Source organism: Podarcis gaigeae (genome assembly GCF_964106915.1).
Source record: "Podarcis gaigeae genome assembly, chromosome: 4".
NCBI classification, from domain to species: Eukaryota; Metazoa; Chordata; class Lepidosauria; order Squamata; family Lacertidae; genus Podarcis; species Podarcis gaigeae.
The window spans coordinates 44,434,900-44,459,385 of NC_139677.1; the positions used below are offsets into that span (position 1 = coordinate 44,434,900).

At 40.4% G+C, this 24,486-nt stretch overlaps 2 protein-coding genes across 5 annotated transcripts in view; one reads left to right on the forward strand and one right to left on the reverse strand.

The window, feature by feature from the left end:
* Positions 1-17,803, reverse strand: APOO (apolipoprotein O). Of its 4 annotated transcripts, none has more exons than XR_014563113.1 (10): positions 17,704-17,803; positions 14,678-14,788; positions 14,346-14,465; positions 11,973-12,027; positions 8,984-9,079; positions 8,412-8,503; positions 6,244-6,351; positions 4,928-5,012; positions 478-521; positions 1-271 (listed from the first exon to the last, which is right to left on the reverse strand). XR_014563113.1 is itself a non-coding variant. In XM_083734618.1 (10 exons), exons 3-9 carry the CDS (start codon positions 14,774-14,776, stop codon positions 4,956-4,958), a joined length of 627 nt encoding a protein of 208 aa, XP_083590744.1. In that variant the 5' UTR covers positions 14,777-14,788; positions 15,188-15,225; positions 17,704-17,749; the 3' UTR covers positions 3,316-3,701; positions 4,928-4,955. The 4 variants fall into 4 exon arrangements, 3 of the variants coding, with proteins under 3 accessions (XP_083590744.1, XP_083590742.1, XP_083590743.1); XM_083734618.1 differs by lacking the exons at positions 1-271; positions 478-521 and adding exons at positions 3,316-3,701; positions 15,188-15,225 and having other exon boundaries at positions 17,704-17,749; XM_083734616.1 differs by lacking the exons at positions 1-271; positions 478-521 and adding an exon at positions 3,316-3,701.
* Positions 17,711-24,486, forward strand: part of LOC310842455 (uncharacterized protein CXorf58) — a gene marked incomplete at its 5' end in the record, with an annotated part of 12,261 nt that continues 5,485 nt past the window's right edge. The window contains 5 exon segments of the mRNA XM_083734494.1: positions 17,711-17,801; positions 17,804-18,014; positions 19,767-19,866; positions 21,846-21,940; positions 23,245-23,356. Coding sequence (XP_083590620.1) covers positions 17,711-17,801; positions 17,804-18,014; positions 19,767-19,866; positions 21,846-21,940; positions 23,245-23,356 — 609 coding nt within the window.

Below are 24,486 nucleotides of genomic sequence, written 5' to 3' on the forward strand. Positions count from 1 at the left end.
TGTTGTTACCCAAGTATTCCTTTATTGTTGTCTTGAGCTGGAATGGACAGATAATATACCACAGCATTTCACAAGAGCAGGAAATTGAGCTGCTGTGGTTATACTGTAAGAGGAAATGAGACTTGCCTCGTTAGCCTTCAAGCGTTAGCTTTAAAGAGGTGAGAAAATGCATTCTGAAATGCAGTCGGATAATTTTCTCTTACGGGATTTAAATAAGTGCAAATTCATAAAGTCAGCAGGTCCAAGTGGTAAATGTTCAATATTGCACTGCCTCCCCACCCCCACCCATCCTCCCTCTCCCCACCCCCCCTTTCTTTTTTCTTTCTGTTTTCTTCTCCCCCTAATGCCTCAACAAATGAAACGGATTTGTACATGGAAGAAGAAGAAGAAGAAGAAAAAATACGAGGCACTACACTTCTGTAAAACAAGAAAATCCTTAATAAAAAATATTTTTTTAAAAAAAATATATTGCACTGCCTCAAGCTGCAAGTGAACTGTGGCTGACCTCTCTCGCAACTTGTCTGCACACAAAAACAGGGAGACGACCAGGATAAACCTTTGATCCTCATTTGCTAAGTGCCATGAGCATTCCCTCTGCCTGCCCCACTCCCCCTACCACAGAAGAATTTGCAAACATGCAGCTGTCCTGGTTTAGTTCAGGAAAACATTTCAAGGTTGGGTCTTCCATAATTTGTCTAGTGTGTGGTCATTCTGCTACTCTGTGAAATGTGCTCGACTACTATGCACACAAGTAATCCAAACAGCTGATTTTGACCTACAAAGCTTTAAACGGCTCAGGACCTCAAAGTTCATATGGACCTATGAAGACCATGAGAACACCCTTTGAGGTCCATCTTTGTGTCCCTCTCCACAAGAAGTTTGGAGGGTGACAACATGAGAATGGGCCTTTTCTGCAGTGGCTCCCCGTTTGTGGAATGCTCTCTCCAGGGAGGTTAGGCTGGTACCTTCATTATGCACTGTTAGGTGCCAGGCGAAAACATTTCTCTTCAACCAGACCTTTGGCTGATTAACATCCTATTCACTTTTAAATATATTTGTGGGAGTGGATGGGGGGGTTATTGGGTTTTTTTGTTGCTGCTCTTGTTTTTATCATGTATTTTGTGTTTTTATCTTGTATTTTTATGTTGTGAACAGCCCTGAGGTCTACAGATGAAGGGTGGTATGCAAATTTAATAAACAATAAGCATTCTCAATGGCTACCCTAGAACTATGGAACTCCCTTCCACTAAACACTAGCATAGATAAATGCCAGAAACCTCTATCACAAAAGTGCTGTAGAATTTGATCTGGCTGCCCTAAACAGTCAAGAGCCAATTGTGTTTTAGGGTGATTTTGAAAAATCTGGTTTTTACATAGGCTGAGATTTAGAGATAGATAAGTATCTGCTCCACACATGCTTCCTCCTGAACACATGTTGGTACTTTATATGCCAGCAGTAGTATCAGCTGGGTATTTTAATTTGTAGGTTTTATTATATTTATTAAAAGGTAAAGGTACTCCTGACCGTTAGGTCCAGTCGCGGACGACTCTGGGGTTGCGCGCTCATCTCGCTCTATAGGTCGAGGGAGCCAGCATTTGTCTGCAGACAGCTTCCAGGTCATGTGGCCAGCATGACTAAGCCACTTCTGGCGAACCAGAGCAGCGCACGGAAACACCGTTTACCTTCCTGCCAGAGCAGTTCCTATTTATCTACTTGGACTTGCACGTGCTTTTGAACTGCTAGGTGGGCAGGAGCAGGGACCGAACGACGGGAGCTCACCCCCGTCGCGGGGATTCGAACTGCCAACCTTCTGATTGGCAAGCCCAAGAGGCTCAGTGGTTTAGACCACAGCACCACCCGTGTCCCGTTTTATATTTATTATGTAAAACAAATACACTAAATCTAATTCATTCCAAGTACCGCTTGGCACCATGAGGGCAAAAGAACAGCCTAACTAACCATTAGTTAGGATAGCTAAATGAATCTTCCTTGTCCAGAGGCAGTATTCCAGATGCTGGGGGCAAACAAGAGGTTGTCTTAATGTCCTGCTTATTATCATCCTGGAGACATCCAGGCCTCATTTTCAGTAAGCATCTTGACAACATGACTTTCTAGATCTGAACATGCCCCAGATTTTAGCCATTATAGAACATGGTTTTGCAAGCTTTTTTTTTTTTTAATGAACCCTTAGTATGTGGATGCGGGTCTAAAGTAAAGTTCATAAAACTACATTTAAGTGCACGTTTGTTACAGAAACAAGCTGAACTAATGAGGTAATTTGTTAGCAGTCAAGTGGCATGCAAACAGACACAGGAACCAGTGTCCCAATGTAAAAGAGAGAAGAGAGGGCTTTTAACAAGAAAAAAGGCTGCAGTAGAAGCAGCACCAGATTACTCAGATAAGACTGAAGTCTATTGTGTAGTTTCTCTTTTTTTTCAGGCCATGACATGAGTAATGTAGGTATTCACAGAGCCGGCATACAATTGCTCTTATTAATAGGACAGATACTACATTAATACAGGATTTCCCATGCCTCATAACCTCTTCCTGAATTGTAAAGGAAGCACAACACACTCATACAGGATACCTACAATATTTGAAAAATCCCATCAAATATTGAAATGTGTTCCCATTCGGCTGGTCCAATGTTCTTGGCATGAACAGAAATGCTCAATGCTGCCTTGTGCTGTTTCATTTACATGTCTGAAATGCATTTGCAAACTTCTTGCATGTGAAACTAAAGAATGGGCAGCCTGCCAGCATGCCACCATTCAGCTAGGCTGTTTTCACTTGGAAATGATGTGATGTGGCTGTAAGCAAGAAAAAGCTCATCTATTGTGTCCAACCCTACACAAAATGTTTGCGTTCCCTTGTCTTATAGTTCTCCTTCCTGAGTGGCTGATAAGAAGTCATTAGCTATGCTATAGCTAGTTCTCACCAGCGCAGCATTCTGACCCTTACTGAGCTGTGCATTCAGGCAAGCAAAAAACCCTAAAGAAAAACAAAGAGTTCTGTTCCCATCCATCTATAGAGGGAATCTCACAGACATTCCATTATGCACTTCCCACTGACCTTCGTCATCCAGAAAAGTTTGATTTGGAGGGGGAAGGGGAAGGCGCAGAGAAGAGACAAGGCCATTGTATTTCTGAGCCTTTTGTCAAGTTTGCTAGCCTACTGCTGGGCACAACTTTAATGCTCATATGTTGTTTAGCTTCTCCACCACCACCCGTAACACAATTAAGCTTTGTTCTGACCAAGAATGTAATTTATTCTGATTAATATATGGATGCTGATTAAATGACCAAACATAAGGGGGGAATCAGGCATTCATTTTAATTAAGCCTATAAATAGTAACAACAGAAAGAGGAGTTCTGAGACGCAACTTGCAGGACACTTCTAAGCAATTATTTAGAATTAAGTCCCATTAAGTCCAGTACTTCCTTGTAAGCAGGGCTCAGGGTTGCAGACGTAGACCGAGGTCCTGACAAAATCTATGAGTAATCTTGCTGAACTCTGACCTAAAGTCCAAAGCTGGCAAATAACAGGACTGTGTCCCTTCAGATCCAGATACGGTGCTTTCAAACAGATTGTAAGTCTTGTTCTTGTTGAGCCAAACCACAGACAAAATGTACTCATAGTCAACACAGATTCTGTTCTTTTTTTAGAAAAGTGTTGATCTCCTGCAGGCTCTCAATCCATCTGTATTCAAAAGAAGGGTTTTAAAGTTAGTTTTTGCAGTCAGTCAAGATTGTTGCTGTTTTTGTAACTAAAAAGTATTCCAAGCAGCAGATGTGATGTTGTAGTGTTTTTTTCGGGGGGGGGGGGGAGATTATCCAATAATAAGTTAAACAGAACTACAAGTTTTCAAAACTTTTTTAAAAAAATTGTTAAGTTCCCCCAAATGTCAACACTGTTTGAGGTGGGATCCAAAAAGTAGCACATAGTTTTCTTGCTGTTAGTGCATATAAAAAACTCTATAGATAACATAATATTTCACATTAGCCAGCAACCGTCCAATTTTCAAGTAATCTGATTTACCTTCTAGAAAACTCTGAAATGATTATTATCTATCAAACTTATTAGTTGTTTTTCATTACAAAATTTCAATGCATTTACAACAAAAAATTAATAACATACATTAAAGTCAGCATAAACTACAATGCACCAAAATCTAAAACTGATTCATATTTTTGGAAAAAAGGACTAAAACATCACACCCACTGACAAAGGCCAGACATAATTAAAAACCAAAGGCCTGATGGGAAAGTATTGTTTTTGCCTACCACCTAAAGATAAGTAATGTGACTGCCTGGAGAGAGTATACCATAAGTGGGGAGCCATTGCTGAGAAGTATTTTTCTCATGTCTGCACTCTCCGCATCTCCCTTGGAGGGAACACATGGCAGAAGGGCTTCAAATCAATGTGCCAGGTGAGAAGTAATGGAGCTATTTTATTAGTTTTTCTTCCTCCGGCAAAGAGGGAACAGGAATCATAGCTATAGAGGGGTGCAAGCCAATACACTACTTTCAGAAATGTATTTACTGTTTTATTCCAAACATGGATTTCAAAGCATGATTTTCTGCCACTCAGCTATGCACCTAAGCAGAGTTTGCAAACTGGTGCTTTAGAGATAAACCCCCAGCTTGATTTATATTTTACAAAGTTCTAAGCCTTTGAAAACATTTAATTGCTGTAGTTAAATATTATGCACATCACCATACCTTTGGAATGGTCAGGAGAGATAACACAAGTAATAAAAACAGCTAATAGTTTTAAAATTGCATCACTCAAGTGTTCTATTTGAGTAAATTATGTATTTGGAGCCAGAAGAATTTAAAAAACAAACTTAACAACTAATCCAGTTTTACTTTTAGGGCTATTCTTATTTTTCTCATGGGAACCATGGAATAGTTAGTGCACCTTACCTGTTCATTGAGAAGCCATAGAACAATTCTATTTTATTGCTTTTTCTTCTTGTACTTTTGCTGTTTTGTCACTATCTGCATCACCCTTAAAAAGACATCACAGACTGAAGTTTTAATAATTTTTTATCAAAACAATTTGCCTCCACAAAATAAAGTATTTGATTATAAGACTCCATACTCTTTGGGCATATACCATCTCTAGAGGATGATCTAAAGTTAGTTTCTCCTCAGTATGTATTTTGGGGACCTTTACTGAAACAAATAGATTGAAGGCCATCATCACTAACAAATCCATGGATTTCAAGGGGCCTACAGCGAGTCAGATACCATCAACAGAAATTAACATGTTGAAGTAGTTTAACCAAAAGGAACAAGAGAGGAATGAGGTTAGGAAAGGATATGATGCAATTAACAGCAGAAGGATACAAGAACTTGAAAAATGTCACTGACATCTCTGAAACGTAACTACAATTTTGACTGATGGAATGTAGAGGATTGTAGCCTATTTCTGCAACAAACTACTGTATAAACACGCAAACCTGAAGAATGAGCAGCATACTATGTAAAAGATTCAAATGGCATATTACACGGCATCTCCCATTAAACATATTTTAAGAGCAGCAGTAGCATGCTGCTTGAATCCCAAACCTATAAGAGCATGGCATTTCTAGTAGTGTACTGCATTTCCTAATTATGAGTATATGAAGGTAGGAACAATCAGTGTTAGAAACTGAGATATGAAAGCAAGGAGCTAAATGTCACTTTAAACCTAGGCTTGGGGCGCAACAATGGAATATCTAGGCACACTTTTTTATAACAAGGATACAAAGCTGAAAATGAATGAACTGCAGCTAAAATCTTATGTTCATTTTTCACATGGTCTAGTCTTCATCTGAAGGCTGCAAAAAACAAAGCCATGCTTCCCCAGCCCACCCCCTGTAATATTCTTTAAAGGGTCTCTTCTCCAGTCTTCAGAGAGTAACTGAAAGTGGGGAGGCAGAAAAAGGTCCTCCTTTCCTTCCACTCCGCAGTTTTAATCTGAAATCTTAGGCACAGTACTGCACCCAGAGCTCAGAAACTGCTTGGGCTAATGAAAATCCCTTTCGCAAAACACGCCTGGAACAATGGGAGTTTTGAACTCTGGGAGCAACAGCATGGTACTTGAAACTATGGGACTAATTGGACTTATCCCTGCACAGCTCTGATTCTCTAAAAGCATAAGGAGAATAGCACAGAAACAAAGAACACAGCAATTCAAACAAAACAGCCAAGAACAGAGATACACCTACAGCACAACAAATTCTCAAATGTCATACCTTGTCACTGGCTTTTGCAGATTTTTTCTTTTTGGGAGGATCTTTCCAGAGTGATTCTATATTTATGTAGGCTTGGAGACTCCAGTCGTACAGCTGAGAACCAGTTACCTTTCAGAAATCAGAGATTTCATAACAACAGTCAAATTAACATCCACTTGAAACACTGTGTTGTTTTATTTTTAGGGTTTTTTAAAAAAATTGTGAAGAAATGCTAGTTTAATTACTTTTACTGTATCTAGCCATAGGTCATTACAGCAAAATATTGACCCAGCCCAATAACGGCAGGGAAGATCAATTGCTATCCATGCAGTACAGGCCTAGAGCCCTCTGAACAAGGACAACATCAGTTCTATGAGCTTAATCAAACTACTGTAGCAATGCAACAGCTATTCACAAGTACCAACTTTTTTAAAAAGCTGTTCTTGCAAGAAAAATGTCAGTGCTAAAGATATTGGCAGATTAAGTTGGTTTATGGAAGGAAATTTCCCAGTCTCCTTCTCCCCCCGCCCCAACACAGTAGCACCCCCGAGAAAGGAGGAGATTCAGGGGCCTTCTTCAGCAATGCAGTAAACTTCCCAAAATAACTAAAATTAGCTAATGAAAGAAAACGCTCCTGTACCCTGCTCCTCACAGCAACCGCACCCCACACTGTCAAGGCAGTCTTTTTAGAGGTTTCTAAGGGATGTGGTGGTACATGTGGTGGCAAACTTTACATTTATGAAGTTCCTTTATTCAATTTATTTAACTGGATCAAATCCAGTAAAAAGGTAAAGGACCCCCGGACAGTTAAGTCCAGTCAAAGGCGACTATGGGATGTGGCACTCATCTCGCTTCAGGCTGAGGGAGCCAGTGTTTGTCCACATACAGCTTTCTGGGTCATGTGGCCAGCAGGACTAAACCGCTTCTGGCACAATGGAACACCATGACGGAAACCACACAAGCTGTATAAGAAAGCCAGCCTTACAAAATGCAGAGATTGTCTAGAAAAATACTTAAAGAAGCATATGATAACTACTAGTTATCCTTAAAGAAAGGTCAAAGATAAATCTAGAAAACATCTGCTCAAAACTTCAGCTGCAAAAAATGATATGCAAGAACCCTGATTAATCATTAACTTAAGGCTAAGCCACCAGCTTGTAAACAAACTGTACTGTGCTCCATCTGTACTCCACGTCTTTGTACTTCAAAGCATATTACTTTCAGTACTCATTCCGTATAGCATTGTTTTACGCTTCAAACACACTAAAATGTGGGACTTAATTGTTTCAAATACACTTGAGAGGGATGGGTTTACACCAGTGCCCCCCCAGGGGTACTCAAGGTTACGCAGTACTGGCACATCTTTTGTCGTTGTTGTTAAAAAGTGTGACACTTACAGTGACAACTTCAAGGTGAGCACCAGCACCTATTTTTCTAGGAAAAAAAGCACTGCTTTACACAGTTAGAGAGGGCCTCAAAAACAGCTGCTTCTTCAGCTTTACTTATGATAAGGAGGATAACCTCACCATTTTCAGTGGATGAGAGTGATTTATTTCACATGAACAAACAATCACAAGGATTCACTCAACCAAGAGACAATTTTAAGAAAAATACATACCTAGGACTATTCTACGAATTCTAAGGCAATCCTGAGGGGAATACAAGTGTGGAAACAAGACTTTTGACCACTGATAATTCATACAGCAACACTGCAAAACCTTAAAACCTGCCTAGCTGACACAAAGACACCAAAAGAAGTAGACTACCCTATGTTGTGTCATTCTGGCATTTTAGACTGCATGTATTAGTAATGCAGGCTATTGTAAGAAATAAGCTGTGCTTGCCTTTAAAACAAAGTACAGTGGTACCTCGGTTTACAAACTTAATCAGTTCTGGAAATCCGTTCTTAAACCAAAACCATTCTTAAACCGAGGCGCGCTTTCCCTAACAAGGCCTCCCACTGCCGGTGCCCTTCCACCATTCAGCTTCCATTCTTAGACTGAGGTAAAGTTCTCAAACTGGGACACTATTTCTGGTTTTGTGGAGTTTGTAAACCAAATCGTTCTTAAACCGGACTGTTCTTAAACCAAGGTACCACTGTACATACAACAGCAGATGAGCATTTGCTATTTGCAAGCCATATTTACAGCTATACAAATAGGAACTGTGTGATTTCCCAGAGTACTAACCTTGGCAAGGGTAATGGCTTGCTGCGGGTAGTAGAGAGCGGCACCAATCCCCATGAAGCTTGCTGGATACACCAACCTCTTTATTTTGGAACCTGCGCCAAAGAATATATAGTACTTCTCACAATGTCTGTATCCAACAAATGATGTGCTGAACAAGGTGATCCACAAGTTATAACACGATTTTTTCAGCCAGCCTAAGCTATCAAAATGGCACAGTATTTTGTTATAGGTACCTGTCCTTTTGACAGAAAGTAGATCTGGAGGAGAGTGTTTAAGCGATGGGATCTGATTAGACATAATAGTTTAGTGGGATCGAATTTGTGTAGTGGATTAGAATTTGAAGATCAGAATTGCAAAGAACATAGATATACTGACGACTAAAGAACTCAAGCCTGGCTTCCAAGCCTTTAGCAAATCATGCCCACATAATTCCAAATTCTTCTCTACAATTATGAGGATTCCACACATTAAAAAGATACAGTTAAATCTCCATTGCACATCAATATTTATGTCAATGAAAGAGAAAATTATCACATAGAATTTGAAGAGGGGAATTGTAAACTATCACATACCTCTAGCCACAAACAAGCCAACAATACCAGCAAAACCTATGACACCAAGCCTTGGATAAAATCCTGGAGGTGGGCTTTTGAGAAGTTCGTAGCCTTCTAAAATAAAAATCAGACCACAGCATATTACACTAGTATGTATATATTTTCATAATTTCAATTAAATTTAAAAGTATTATTTGCACTTATATTTCCAACTACAAATAATTGGTTACAACTACAAGCAACTTTTAATATCCACTTATAACCCACTTTTCCTCCAAGGAGCTCAGGATAGCATACATAGCTTCCCCACATTTTATTCTCAAAATAATTCTATGAGGTGGGTTAGGATGAGAGGCAATATGGGGATTTGAACCTGGCTCTACCCAGCTTTTTAGTACCTGTCGCACACCTTATCAAGCCAGATTTTATTTTGCAAAATGAATCTGAAGGTTCTGTAAACATAATCATATACACTGTTATACTTACTAAAAAAAATTAATGTACTCAATTCTAATTTGTATAAATAGGGGGATGGGTGAATTTTGGGGAATGTGGCTGTGCAAGGTTGCCAAGGTCAGGGAAAACAAGATCCAGTTGCACACAGCTAAAAACAGGACTTTGTTTTAAGAATAACATCAGATTAAGGAAAAACAACATTCCTTGGGGGATGAAACTGCATGTTCCAGAACAACAGTTCCAATTTGCCTAGACCCTAAAGGCACTCTGATAAGGACAGAGATTATGGCCTTTGAGTCATGTAGTCAGAACAGACCTTGAAACCCTGAAACCTAGAAGAATTCAGATGGGGATCTGAAAGATGCTGCAAGAATCTTGCAAGCTCAAGAAACATTCCAAGTTGATGTTGCAATCCAAAGAATATCTGCAATCAAGACTATGTCACATAACCAAAAGATTGAGCTAAGAGTATAAGAATTAAAAGGAAAGTTCTGAGAGTAGCAATTTGCCCAAAAGATCTCTGCGGAACCCCAGTGAGCACTATGGAGCTTCCACCTTGTCCTCTTTGTGCTACTAGAATGGACATCTAGTTAGGCAAAGAAACAATCTCTGGGAACCATTCTTGCAGAGCAAATGTGAATGTGCTGCTTCATTGAAAGTTCTTGAGTAAATGAAATTAAGACTTTCAAAAATTGGAACCAATGCCTTAGTCTCTGTGCACTTCATAGGAAGTTCTTAAGCAGAGGTCGGATGGCCAACTGTCAGGGATGCTTTAGATGAGATTCCTGCATTGCAAGGGGTTGGACAAGATGACCTTAGGGTTCCTTCCAATTCTACAATGCTATGATTCAGAAATGTACAATTATTTACCGTTTACCATTTTCTGACCCTATCTGGTATCAAACAGGATATACAGCAATAAGGGACGATTCCTCAGGGTGTAGCTTATCAGATTCCTTTAATGTGCAGTTTTCTCCACCCTTTAAAAATACATTTGCAATAAGCATTCTGTTCTGTTGTACAAAGCACAGGACTGCCCTTCTATCATCCATGGTTAGTTAGCTGCAGCCCTGGGATTGACAAGCATTTATGAACAGTGGGCCAGAGTAATTGGGAACTGGTACTCTGAAGTTAGATCAAGGTACAGTATTAAGCGATAAATATTTTTAAAAAGCAAATGTAATCTAAATGAAGAGTTTTTGAGAACATGCTACAATTTTGGCTGGTCCTAATGAAAGTACTGCCCAACGGTGGATTTTGTCATTCTTTCTGTTTTTTAAATCATTTAAACAGTTTGAGAGAGAGAAAAATAATAGGATTCTTTTAGCTTAAGGATTTTTATTTTTTAATGACATACATGGACAGGTAGTATATGACTATACTGTTTCCAGTAGGGGCAAATGACACGGAGTGGGGGAGCTAGCAAGAAAATGGCATGGAGGGAAGGGTTAGAATCCATAGTTCCCATAGTTCATTTTTGTAAAAAGATCATTACAGACAACTCCATGTTAATGTCTAATTTGATCCTCAGTGATGTTATCTAAATAAATATCCTTTTGTTTTGCATAACCTATTCACTATTAGCTTATGGTTCAAAGTCCAAAGTGCATTATGCCCCTGAAGAGATGAATTTTGAGATCTTTTGTTTTGCACTTTCACTGAATCCTTTCTTGTTTGACCATTATTTGAAACAGCATAAATAAGGAAGACCTTTGTTTCGTTTCTAATAGGTCTCTTATCTTCTTATAACCACATTGTTCCGAGCCTAATACGCTCCAATAAAACCAAATACATTGCAGTAAATAAATATGCAGCAATTAACTGGTGCCTCGCCTCACTGTACAGCCAAGATGGAGAAATACAATGCACATCTAGAAAGTCATGACAATAAAGAACAGAAACATTTCCTTGTTTAAACAGGAAATGCTGAGAAGACAGGGGTTCCTTTACAGAGAGAAAGAGAACCCAAGGCTGCATATCTTCTAATGTTTCAGTATAGGTATAGGAGCATAAAAACCTATTATTTCAACATAGCCTTAACACAGAATTCAGGTATCTTGTTGCCCCCTAATGCTTCCCATCTCCCAGCCTCTCCATGTAGCATATCAGACCCATCACTGCCATAATGTTCTTGGAGAGGAGAGAATTAAGAGCTGCAGTGAAAAACTACATTAAGCTGAGAAAAGTACATTCCCCCATAACTTAGGCAAAGATTTGAAAATTGCAGTAAAAAAGGTGGAAGCCTTTTGTGTTAATTATAATCAGCATACTGACAACAAAACAACCACTGTAATGGGCTCAGTATGTCTAGGTCCCCACAGGATCTCATTATGGGTAACCTTTGGTGTGATGTGCCTATAATAAATGAGACCTTTAAGAGGGCAGAAATAAGCAGCTTACGTGGCTAGTTTCCCCTTGAGCAGAATGAGGCAACTGCTTTAGCAATGTTCAATACGGCTGCAATCATACAGATTATGCAGAACTGTTTTTATAATCTTGCTACTACTTAACCACATCTGATTTAGTTGTAGGAACTATCAATGGATCTTACCTCTGCCATATTCAGCTGCTTTTTCTACTTTGGGCATGGCTTTGTCAGAAAAACCCTAGAGATGGGAACAACAGTGATAATTGCTACTGTTTTTCATCAAAGAAGATCACGAAGCCGTTTGTAAGCACCTTGTGGCATTACAGGTATTCCACAGCAATTTAAAATGGTTTCTATATAGATCATATCTCTATATACCGTATTATACTGTATATAATAACACCAGGCTTGATATAGAATGTCTACCACACACACAAGAAGGAATGTAAGCTAGTGATTCCTCACTTCTAGGTGTCTCTAAATGGTCCTGTCATTTGTACAAGGAACACTCTAATCCAAACACTTTATTTCCAGAAGGCAACCTAGAGCCTTCTTTAATGTTGTAAAATAATCTGCATGTTTGTGATTTGGGTTGGGGAGCAGACAAGTGCACTAGCTCTAGCCCCTTCCTCTATTTCTGTAACCTTACAACTCATGGAAGCTCATGTCTCACTCTACTCATCAGACTGACCTCATGAGGAGGGGGAAGAGGAGCTCTCCATTCCCATATTTGAGGCAGCAATTCCTGAATCCTGACTGAGGTAGCTTCCCTCACTTCTCCCTTTTTCTGATATGGAAGGCAAGAGGAGACTTTAGGAAGTCAAAATGCTCAAATGTCCTGGCTGCTGCTTTCCAATTTCTTAGCCAGGGTGGGAACAAAGAAAGAGATCAAATCCCGCACAAGCACTACACAGTGCACCTCCCAGCCAGTGGTCTAGGGGGACAAGGCTAGTCCCCTAAATGTGTCCCATGCACCTCCTTCCCAAAGCCTTGGAAGCTTCTGCCCAGCTTAGGGTGGGAGGTGTGATGCTCACGGGTCCAAGAGCCATCCCAGCTTTGAGAAGGAGGCAGGAGGGCTCCAGCATCCTATCAGAACCCTGATGCCTCCTTCCCAAAGCCTGGGAAGCCTCTGCCCAGCTTAGGGAGGAAGGCACGATGTTCATGCATGCAACGTCAGGATGTCACAATGTCACACACATGATGTGCTGCCCCATCGCCCTTGCAAGCTGGTGCCTCTGGCTCCAGCTGTTCCCCTACAAAAATTTTCATAGAGAAATCCCAATGAAAATCCTCGTTGTTATATATTTTACATAGCTGTTTATTTGTATATCTTTTAAAATTTTATATATGGATGTTTTATGATGGCTTATACTTGTAATGCCTAATAAAGGTTTGACGAAGAAGAAGAAAAAATTCACCACATGTCACTGTTCCCAGTAATAGTCACAACCAGGAAGCAACATGGAAGTGGTACCAAGAATGGTGCCACAGATGCAATTTAAACCAGAACAACCTGAACCACAAGCAGGATATTACTGGAACATGGCACGTGTCGGCTTAGTTTTTAAAGGTAGGTTAAAAAAACAGGGCTGTGCACAGCCCCATCAGCCATGACCACAATCACCCGGTCTCAAATCAGGACACTCCATCCAGAACCATCCGCACCACCCTAGAACTGGCCCCAAAGTAGTTCAGGTGTAGGGCTTATGTTTATTTGGTTAAAAACAACAATACTAAAGCCTAATTAAACATACAGCCATGAGAGGCAGAGAAGGAAGCAGAGAGCAGGGGTGTCAATTTGGTGGGGCACTGCTTTATAAGTGCCCCACAAAAGCTGCTAGCAAAGGGGCACCCTGCAGGAAGAAAACTCTGGCAGTGGGCTCCAACCTTTTCCCTGGCTCAGGCCTTGACTGAATCCAGCGCATGACCCTGTTTAAAAAATCTGCCAGCACCACCAAACTGCAGGTGGTCTTGGGGGGCCCTAAAACCAGAGGGGTGTATGGAAGCTTCAGTAACAGGACTGGGAGATTAAAATGTAAATGCACTGGCCATTAGCTTATCTGGACTACAACCTGCTTGTGGAATTCTTATACTTGCATCTCCACAATCTGAAATAATTAACAGTTAAAGCTTAGTCTCATTATGAATTTAAACTCTATAAAGTTCCTATTAACTTTATAACTTTATTAACTTTATTAACTCAGCTTACAACCCGAAAACTCCATTAAGATAACTTCCTTCAACAAAGAACAAATTGGGCATTTTCAAGCACATTTGTTACAGGTGCTAAGTAACATGTGTTAACACCCAATTTGTGTCTGAAACCAAACAAAATCTAGGTCAGATAGCTTGTCAGGCAAATCTGTATTTAGAAAACGGTAGAATTACTTCAAGACAGCATATCCTGGCAAAATGATGATATGGGGACGTCTGTATCAACAGTTAGTATGCAAGAGAACTGGTTCTACTCATGGGAAGTTCTGGAATGAGATCTTCATGTTAATATGAATTCATCAGTTGCCAGGACTCTCAATGACATATTACATACTGCTATACCTGAAACCAGGCTGTGTATGGCTCCAAAGATTGCCGCACATAACAGATACCTTCCTCCAACTGTGTATGCGTATCTTCCACATACTTTGATTTTGGTGATGGACTAGTATAGAGTGAAAGCTGTGAACAACAGAAAACACAAAGTTACTTGCTATTGTCAAATTATTCTACAATAATAAACATTAAGTAGTACTGCATTACTTCAGGACATCAATGTGTATGCAGAATAATTGCACCCCAGAAAGAGGAACCTTCTTAATTAAGAATGGCCACATTGAAACTGGGTGCTGGCTAACCGAAAACAATTGTTTACAAAGACAACAGACTCTTACCTCATCAACTTTCAGTAAGTTATTTTTAGATGCATCACTCTCAGGAGCAGCAGCATAAACTTGTACAGCAAGGAAGCTTAAACTAGCAGGAGCAGCCATCAATTGCTTTACCTAAATATGATGAAAACATTTATATTTTATGGGCTCAAGTGGAATTATACTGCACATCCCATACGCCTAATATACATGCAGATAAAAAAGCCAGGTGTTTATCAGAAGTGTGTAGTTAGAGAACCCTGTCCACTGTTACCAATCTACATTTTTGTCAGTATTTCTGCATTTCTTGAGGATAGCATGTCAATGACATTTCTGTTTTCAGTTAAGCCTGAACTGGAGCACAGTGGAGGCAAATCAATATTTTCTGATAAGCTTCCACGGAAATCTAGCTTGAAAAGCTGTGCTTTCAATTCCTGACACTCAGCTGCCATCAGAAATAAAACTGTCCATCATTTCTGTAATTGTTTATTGTTATAAATAAATATTAATTACCAAAGAAGAGAACATACTAACCTTCAGAGGTTAGGGAAATTAGCTTCTTTGGAGATAATCTGTAAATACCAATACCAACATGTTTGCTCCAATAAATTTAGGAATGAGGCAAGATGAATAGAGCACACAAATTATATAAATGTCTGACGGCATAAGGACTACAAACAATTTGTATTGCTCTTCCAAGGATTTTAAGCCACCCATATTCAGAGCAATGGTCAGGCATCACTTAAAGAGAAAGAAAAGCAGTGTGTGCAGATCCTTGTTTGTCTAGATCCTTGTTTGTCTACCATAATAAATTGGGCGGGGGCAGGGGGGAAGAGAACACTTGGGAGACAAAGAAACTTTATGTGCACACTTGAGCTCCCACATGGCATTGATGAATCTGAGTGAACACTTCAAATAGAAATCATACTATCAGTAACATGTTCTCTTAAAATAAACAGATGCCTAAAATAGAACAACACTTCAATCTTCATCAGGTTTTCTATGGTTGCCACCCAGTGCACTTTTATTTGGAATTAAGCACCACTGAAGTTGGGGAGGGGGAAATTTTCTGTAAACATGCATATGATTACAATGTAGAACACAAAGCTCTGCAAATGCTGAGTACTGAAAATGGCCCAGAAAGTTTAATTTATACTTTTAACTGTTAATTCATAGACTATCTAGTGTGCATAGTGTTTTATCACAAGGAAGGCATTTAATAGCCTCTATTTTACAACCATGTTCAAAACTACCATTGAATTATTTATTTTGTTGCACAAAATGTATTTACTTGATTGTACTGAAACCACAGCAGTTAAATTAGCAACGAAGATAGAATAACAAAGTCTTCAAATCCAAGAGCATATGCATTTTTCTTCCACAAATTGGTTAGGAATATGAATTATATCAAATACAGTTAAGTGAAAAAACAGGTCATGATTTTTTTGACAATTACATTGTTAATTAATATACAAAACACCTTTCTGTTTCACAAAGCTTGGTCCTATAGCTCCCCCTGTAGAAAGGCAGGATGTATAACCCTAGAAAACTAGCAACTACTGTACTGTATTTTCAAATACCTGAATATAAACTGAAACATTTAAGAAACATACAAATCAACAATGAATGCTCCTCTGATGAGGGATGAGTAGTTACTCCTATAACAGATCTGAAATAAGTTTCATTGTCCCTCTGTATCAGAAGCAAAACTTCACTCAGGTTTGTAGGCATTGTGAATTCTAATACAAATTACATAGCAGACCATCTTCCTTTAAAAAAATAAAAAAATAGTTCCATATATTGTTTGCCCCTACAGTATCCCATGCAAAACAGCAAAAGCAAAGAGGCTTGTGGCAGCTTAAAAACCAACGGATTTATTATGGCATAATAAAACATCTGTGCATTACAGTTCACTTCATAATGAGTTACTTAATCTACCGGTATTCATATGTAAACATAGGCTCAGAAGTCCTACTGAATTCTATGGGGTTCACTCCACACGAAGTGGTGTTAGGACTGCAACCTCCATCTTTGAAGGTGATAAAGGATTCTCTGGTTGTGCTACAAACTAAGACTGCATCCCTACAGCCACTTATCTGTAGGGATGGTATTTACCTCTGATTTTGACGTGTGCAGAATTGCACTATAAATGGCCCCTCTACAACACAAGACTACAATCCTAAACTCGCTTGGGAGTCAGCGCCATCGAAATGCATACGATTTAGTCATTTTAAAAAGCCTGCTAGGAACTCTGCTAAGAAATGAACACCGACAGGGGAACATAATCACTGGGTTTTTTTGATCACCATATGCGTACAGTGGTACCTCGGGTTAAGAACTTAATTCGTTCTAGAGATCCGTTCTTAACCTGAAACTGTTCTTAACCTGAAGCACCACTTTAGCTAATGGGGCCTCCACGATTTCTGTTCTCATCCTGAAGCAAAGTTCTTAACCTGAAGCACTATTTCTGGGTTAGCGGAGTCTGTAACCTGAAGCGTATGTAACCTGAGGTACCACTGTACATCTAATTGAGCCGACAGCACCAGAACGCATTTAGATTCTTTTCTAAATGGGAGAGAAGAGGTGATTTGCGCGAGGGCTGAAATACGAGTTGAACTCCGTATTGCATTGGCCCAACATCGAGAGGGCTCCCTATGTGTACGGGCGGAGGATTCGGAATTAGAAGAGCAGTTCACTCTCCGGTCCGCCTCGCTCCCCACCCCCACCCCGCGGAGCCCAAACGGCAACACAAAAGACAAAACTGAAGAGGGCGGGGCTGCTAACACCAGCGCGTGCAAACCTCCGTCTACACCCCCTTTTTTAAAAAACCGCCGCGATTAACCGGCATGTTTCCATGGCAACCGCGCGGTAATACGAGCGCGGCGCCGACCGTAACGGCGCAAGGGCGCGCGCGCGCACACACACAAACAGTTCGAAAGTCGCGCGCGGCGAAACAGAGCCGGGGCTGGGTGCGGAGGAAGAGAAAGAAAACTAACCACAGTGATATCGTTCAATTCCCTCCTCAAGAACTACCGGTGAAACTTTCTCACCTTGAACATGCCGAGGACAGCGCCGCTGCTGGAGTGCGGCGCGACGGCAATGACGCACAAACCACGCGCCGCGGGCGGACGCCAGAGAGGCACCAGCGCGACACGAGGGAAGGGGGAGGAGAGACGTCGCGCGCGAATGGTGGGCGGTGCCCAACTTGGCTTCCGGTCGCGTTGTGCGTCCCTGTTGCTAGGCGACCGGCGAAAGGAGTTCGACTGCGGCGCCTGCGGGCTCTTGAGTCGAGGATGGCCACGATATGGAGCAGGAGCTCTCACCTGGCAGGATCCAAGAGTGACAGCAGAGTAAAGCGGAGGTAAGGGCGTCGGATAAGCTGGGAGCAGTGGCGTAGCGTGGGGGGTGCAGGGGGGGCCGGGCGCAACATCTGGGGGGGGCGCCCTCGCACTCGCATCTCTCTGCCCCTACTAAAATCCACGGGTTAGGGGGCGCAAATTATTTGCCTTGCCCCGGGTGCTGACAACCCACGCTACGCCACTGGCTGGGAGCCTGGCTCTGGGCTGAAAGTGGGCTATGCTTTTCCAATTCTACCGTGAATTTGTTAAGGATAGAGCAGAAGGAGGTGGCCGTGTGGGTTGGCACCTTTTCCCGTGGGGGCTTTTACCACCCGCATGTGAGGCAGGCGCTCAGTAAATGTAGCTTTCCCCGCGTGCTGAATTTCCGCCTCACCCAACTCTTAAGGAAACGCAAAAGAAAACGATTTACACACATGTAAAAGCCGCTCTGAAAATACTTTTTAAAAAATACATTGAGTTTTCCATAAGGTTCATCATTGCCACCTCGTGTCATGTTGTATATTGCACGTGAAACATGCTTAAAACGTTTTATTTGCAGCTGAGTCCCTAGTCGAAGCATACCTCGGATTTAAGTCCCAACGGCCGGCTTCTGACATGGGAAAAAGCTAATCAGTCTTTAAATATGAATATGGATCTGTGTGGACTCTGGCCCCCAAACAAGGGTTGAACAAATAGAACAACTTGTTTTGTGAGCAGTTTTCTGAAGAATATATGTTCTTTTATGGCTCACAAACATTGGCCTGGAGAACACAGTTTAATCAATGTTGGAGGGTGCCACCTTTTTGATGGTCAGAAACCAGTACAGTGGTACCTCTGGTTACGTACTTAATTCATTCAGGAGGTCCGTTCTTAACCTGAAACTGTTCGTAACCTGAGGTAGAGGTATCACTTTAGCTAATGGAGCTTCCCACTGCTGCCGTGCCGCCGCATGATTTCTGATCTCATCCTGAAGCAAAGTTCTTAACCCGAGGTACTATTTCTGGGTTAGCGGAGTCTATAACCTGAAGCGTATGTAACCTGAAGCGTATGTAACCCAAGGTACCACTGTATTAGAAACAGAGATGTGACAGCTAGGAGCTAAATGGCACCTTAAACCCAGGTTATGGGGGCAAAAACAAAATGTTTAGGCGTGCTTTTTTATAACAAGAATACAAAGCTGTAAATGAATGAATTGCAGCTAAATCATTTTCATTTTTCACTTGGTCTAGTCCTTCCCCTGCCCACCCCCCTAATATTTTTAAGAGGGTCTCTTCTCCATCCTTCAGAGAGTAGCTGGAAGGGGAGGCAGAAAAAGGTCTTCCTTTCCTTCCACTCTGCAGGTTTAACCTGAATTCCTAGGCGCAGTACTGCCCCCAGAGCTCAAACTGCTTGCACTAATGAAATTCCCTGTTTCAAAATGCATCTAGAACAATGGGAGTTTCAGACATTGTCAGAAACTTTGTGTCTGTAATAGCTGCAAAACAGAAAGCAACAGGGAAGCTCTTTCTAGTATGTGGGTGCAGGCTGCCGCAGAGCTTGTATGAGGCCTGGGGGATAAAAGTCTTGTTAGGGTAAAGTTATCAACTCAAACAGCATAAGTTTGGCAGGCCCCTGGCGGACCAGCGCTAGCTGTCATAGCTCTCTGAGGTCCAGAACAAGTGTACCCAGCTATGCAACTTCCTCCCTGTATGGGCTTGTGGGGATTTAATTGATTTCTGGCAATAATTTTAAGTTCCAATCACTATAGTCTGGTGATTTGCAATTTTTTCCACCAGGTCTCATCCTGACACAGCAGCAAAAACTATTCAGAAGGCGTGGTGGAGTCACACAAGGCTACGGTTGTATAGACTCATGAAACATACAATTCGGGCAGCGGTATGCTCTTGCATGTGGTTTGGGCTGACTAGATGTACTCCTATAGTTTAATGTGTCATTATAACTCTATTTTTAAAGTGGTTTCCCTTTGTATGGATGCATTGAGGTATAGAAACAAGCTCTGGCTTGCAAGGGGTATCCCTCAAGGTATCATGAATATATTTGTTTTATTTGTAACAGTACATACACAAATATTCCAAAGCCAGCAGGGACCCAGGGATAATGCTTTCATGCTCTCTGTCACTGTTGGCAGTAGAAATCTGCTAACACAGAGGGGCTGGGCTGTGTGTTGTAAGAGGAAAGCCCACCAGAAAGTTGCTGCATCCTAAATTACTGAGCAGCAAGAATTGATTTTTGGCCATTTCCCCATCAGAAATAATTATTGCTCCTGAAAGTAAAACAGTACAAATTCAGAAGCTCAGAGGTGGGCCACAACTGGTTTAAGATTTTAAAGGTCTAACCAGCACAGTGAATTGAGGCCAGAAATAAATTGGTAACCAATGCAGAAGGCTACTATATTAGATAATATGAGTCAAAACCGTAGTAGCTGCATTTGTTTGAAGTTTGCCAACCATCTTCAGAGCAACTAAATATAGAGTGCATTACATTACCCTGTATGTGGTTGAAGCATGAGGCCAACCCCAGTTACTCTAGATTGTGCACAAGTTGGTGCACAAACTGAAGTTGATAAAAAGCACTCCTGGCCATTGTTACCACCTGGTTATCCAGGGACCAGGCTGTGACCAGAGGTACACACACACAAGCAAGCTTCATTGCTCTTCATTACTCCCAGTCTTCCATGCCTTTCAAGCCAAATAAGCAAATAATGACCCGTTACTTTTTTCTAATTTGTCTGAAGATGTGTTGGTTTGCTGCAGACCTTGTAATAGCCAATGCCTCAACATTCTAGTTGAAGTTAGATGTTGACGGGCACCTGTTCTTTTTCAGACTGAAAAGGTGACTAAATAAATGGGCCTTCAACAGAAAGTTGCAGTGTGCCATGTTCCTATTCAGGGTTCTAGTTAGCCATGCATTCTTCCTGCATACTCCATTCTATTACCTTATCCTCCAATTTTCCATTTACATCCATATAGACTCTCAACATTCTATGGTCACTCAGTTTATTTCTTATTTTGTTTTGGGGAGTAGTTGCTGTTTACAAGAGGGGTTGTCCTTAGAATTTTTATTAAAAATAATTTCTACTTCTGTACATTGATGTTTGTTTAAAAACAGTTATACCAGGCAAGTTACAACAATACAAAATTGAAGTCAATTAAAACACTTCAGAGTTGGAGTCCTGCCCTTCCATAGCATGCTGATACTTCCCTCTTCCTTTACTCATGATCTGGGTTGTGACTGTAATATATTCTACCTTTACTGTAAAATTGTTGCATTTCCGTGCACTCTTGTTTCCGTTACAGTGTTCTGTTGCGCCTGAAGCAGTTTAGTCATGTTGGCCACATGACCCGGAAAGCTCTGTGGACAAACGCTAGCTCCCTCAGCCTGAAAGCGAGATGAGCGCCGCAACCCTATAGTCGCCTTTGACTGGACTTAACCGTCCAGGGGTCCTTTATTTTTTTTTACCTTCATATGTACATTTCATTGTTATCTGCTCTAGAATTGTTATTCACAGTGAAGAACAAGGTAGAGATTTTTTTTTTTTTTGCTTTTTCTTGATTTTCCACATGACAAAAAATTTACATTACAACCTATTTATACAAATCCTTAAATTCTTAACAAAGAGTTATTTTGTTTAAGTCTTTTTCTTAATTTACAAATTCTTAATTTCTCCATATGACTTCCAACCTCCTCACTGAGGGTTCCTCCTTTTTTCTTTTTAATTATCACTGCTTCAGTATGCCTTATTTCATTTGTTTCATATATACTTATTTATTTTTTGCAAGATAGAGATATTTTAAATGCTGCTTTAAAATAAAGCTTGTTGAAAACTCTCTGAGCAAAACATATATTTATTTCAGGAGTACTGCATTACCCATGATATTTTGAAAAGAGTGTGTCCTTTGGAGGCTGAACTTCTTAAAGACCCTACTCTTACGTGCAGAGTTCGATTCAGGTAAAAGTACTACATTTCCATGCCTTGGTTTAATATATTTTGTTTAGTTTAATGGTCTCTTTCTTCACCTTTTAAATGTTACTATGTAGGGGTGATTCCAATGGAGTAAGTTTCTTCCAAAGAAGAGTAATTGAGAATGAATTGTTCCTATTGATAAATGAACAAATATATTATTCTACTTTGTGTGGCAGTAGCTTCATAAGAACAGTAGTATACAAGAATCATAAGCATCTCATAGTGATACTTTACTATGAAAAAACACCAATATAGACTCCTTCTGAGCAAGTGTATTTTTACTGATGACAGTAACTAAGGCTGCAGTCCTAAGTATATCTTTCTGCTTGATAAGCTGATTTTCAACATGCAGGAGGTGTAGGTAGATAGATAGATAGGCATTTAGACAGCTTATAGTCTGAAATGATATAGACTTTACCAAGTGATTTTACTGAACATATACATTTGATCTTATTTCCTTATAACTATGTCCTAGATTGTTGCCTTAAACACACTTGAGTCCCATCCATAGAGTTCCCTTGACTTGACAGCATTGGCAGAGCTGCTGTTAACAGAGGACAGCACGAGATCTATTTTCACTACTTCCTCCCAAGATGTGCCAAGACTCACTGGTCAGCTATATGTTTAGCGCTGCAATTTTAATTCTAGTCCAGTGAGGCAAAATGTGTTCTCTGTTCCCAGCAGATAGAGATCCAGAAAGGAAAACATTTTACACACATAGGGTAGAATTCAACATGGTGCTAATTTGATCACTCTGTCAACGCAAGCATTTCATTTCTTTCGTCAGATAAATTTTTATTGGTTTTTCATTATACATACATATAAACATATACCATATTGATTACATAATTTACATATATCATATAATTTACATATCTATCAATGCAACCATTTCTTCCTTCATGCACTATTCTGGGGGTTCTACTAATCCAGAGCAGATTTGGGGGAAGAGGAGCGCAAAGCCCCACTGCAATATTGGGAATCCTTGCCCTGGCTTCCACTAGTGAACCAGGTTAGTTAAATCCATCCCATAGACCTGAATTTGCACACAGATTGGAGCTAATCCCATACCTTTCAAGGGAACATACTCTTAACATGTGTTTGGGATTAAGGATATAATTTGTTGGATTGTCTTTGTTAAATAAAACCACAGATGGATTTTTAAAACATCGCCAATCATAGTATTTAAATTAGTACTAAAATGAAAACAGTCACTTCCATTGCCAAACATTAAATAAGCTGTTTGATAACAATAGGTAATTAAGTTCTGGTGTTTCCCCTCCCTTCAGATTAGCTGGATCTGATTTCCCCCCTTTCGTTGTGTTCAAGATATTTTGCAAGTCAAGAGACCAAAACACCCATTACATCACTGGGAAAAGCGTAATAACAGCAACAAGTGAGGTAACCTATTGGATATTTTTTTTAATGTTCTGTATCATCTGTTACCTAAGCTTGATACTATAATAAGTTGTTCTTTATATTTAAAACGCTACCGTTTTTAATTATGATAACTTTACACCAGCTGTGAGGAATCAGAATTGTAGGGTTGGAAGGGATCATGAGGGTCAACAATTCCAATGCAGAGATCTCAGCCCATGGGCCTAAGTAGGCCAAGCAGAGATCCTAATTTAGCCAGTGAGGAAGTCAAAGTACTGGGAACCTTGGGAGGAAGTGATCATGTTTCTTGGGTTTCATTATATAGAAGCAAGGAAAAGCTGAGTATAGTTGGATACCCACTCTGAACTTGAAGGCTCATTTCAGAAATCTTAAGGAACTACTGAGTGAAATGCCATAGTCAGAAATACTTAAAGAGAAGGGAGTCCAAGATGGGTGGGAGTTTCTTAAAGGTGAAATATTGAAGGCACAAATGCAGACAATTCCAATAAGAGCAAAAACAAGGGTCCAGAAACCAAGCCTGATGAGGAACAGTTGAGAGAATTGGGTATGATTAGCCTGGAAAATTAGAGACAGAGAGGAGACAAGATAGCTGTCTTCAAATACCTAATGAGTTGTCAAATGGAAGATGGAGCATGTTTGTTTTCTTCTGCTCTGGAGGGTAGGACTCGAACCAATGGCTTCAAATTAAAAGAAAGGAGATTCCGACTAAACATCAAGAAGACATTCTGACAGTAAGACCCGTTTGACAGTAGAACGGTCTCCCTCAGGAGGTGGTGGACTCTCCTCCCTTGGATGTTTTTAAGCCAAGGTTAGATGGCTATCTAACATATGCTTTACTTGAGATTCCAGCAGTGCAGGAGATTGGACTAAATGACCCTTGGGATCCCTTCACCTCTACAATTCTATGATTCATTAGAATTTTTTGAGTTCTTAATGTTACTGGTTCTAAGACATCACAGTACAGATTGCCCTCCCCATTAATACCTACTTCTTCACCTTGTGTTTGAATTTACTATTTGAAATTGTACCCTGCACTTCACATACTGAGTGGTGTACAATAAAATATTAAGAATATTATAAACTTAATGTATGATGCACACACTTTGTACGGAGAACATACTCATGCTGTTTTT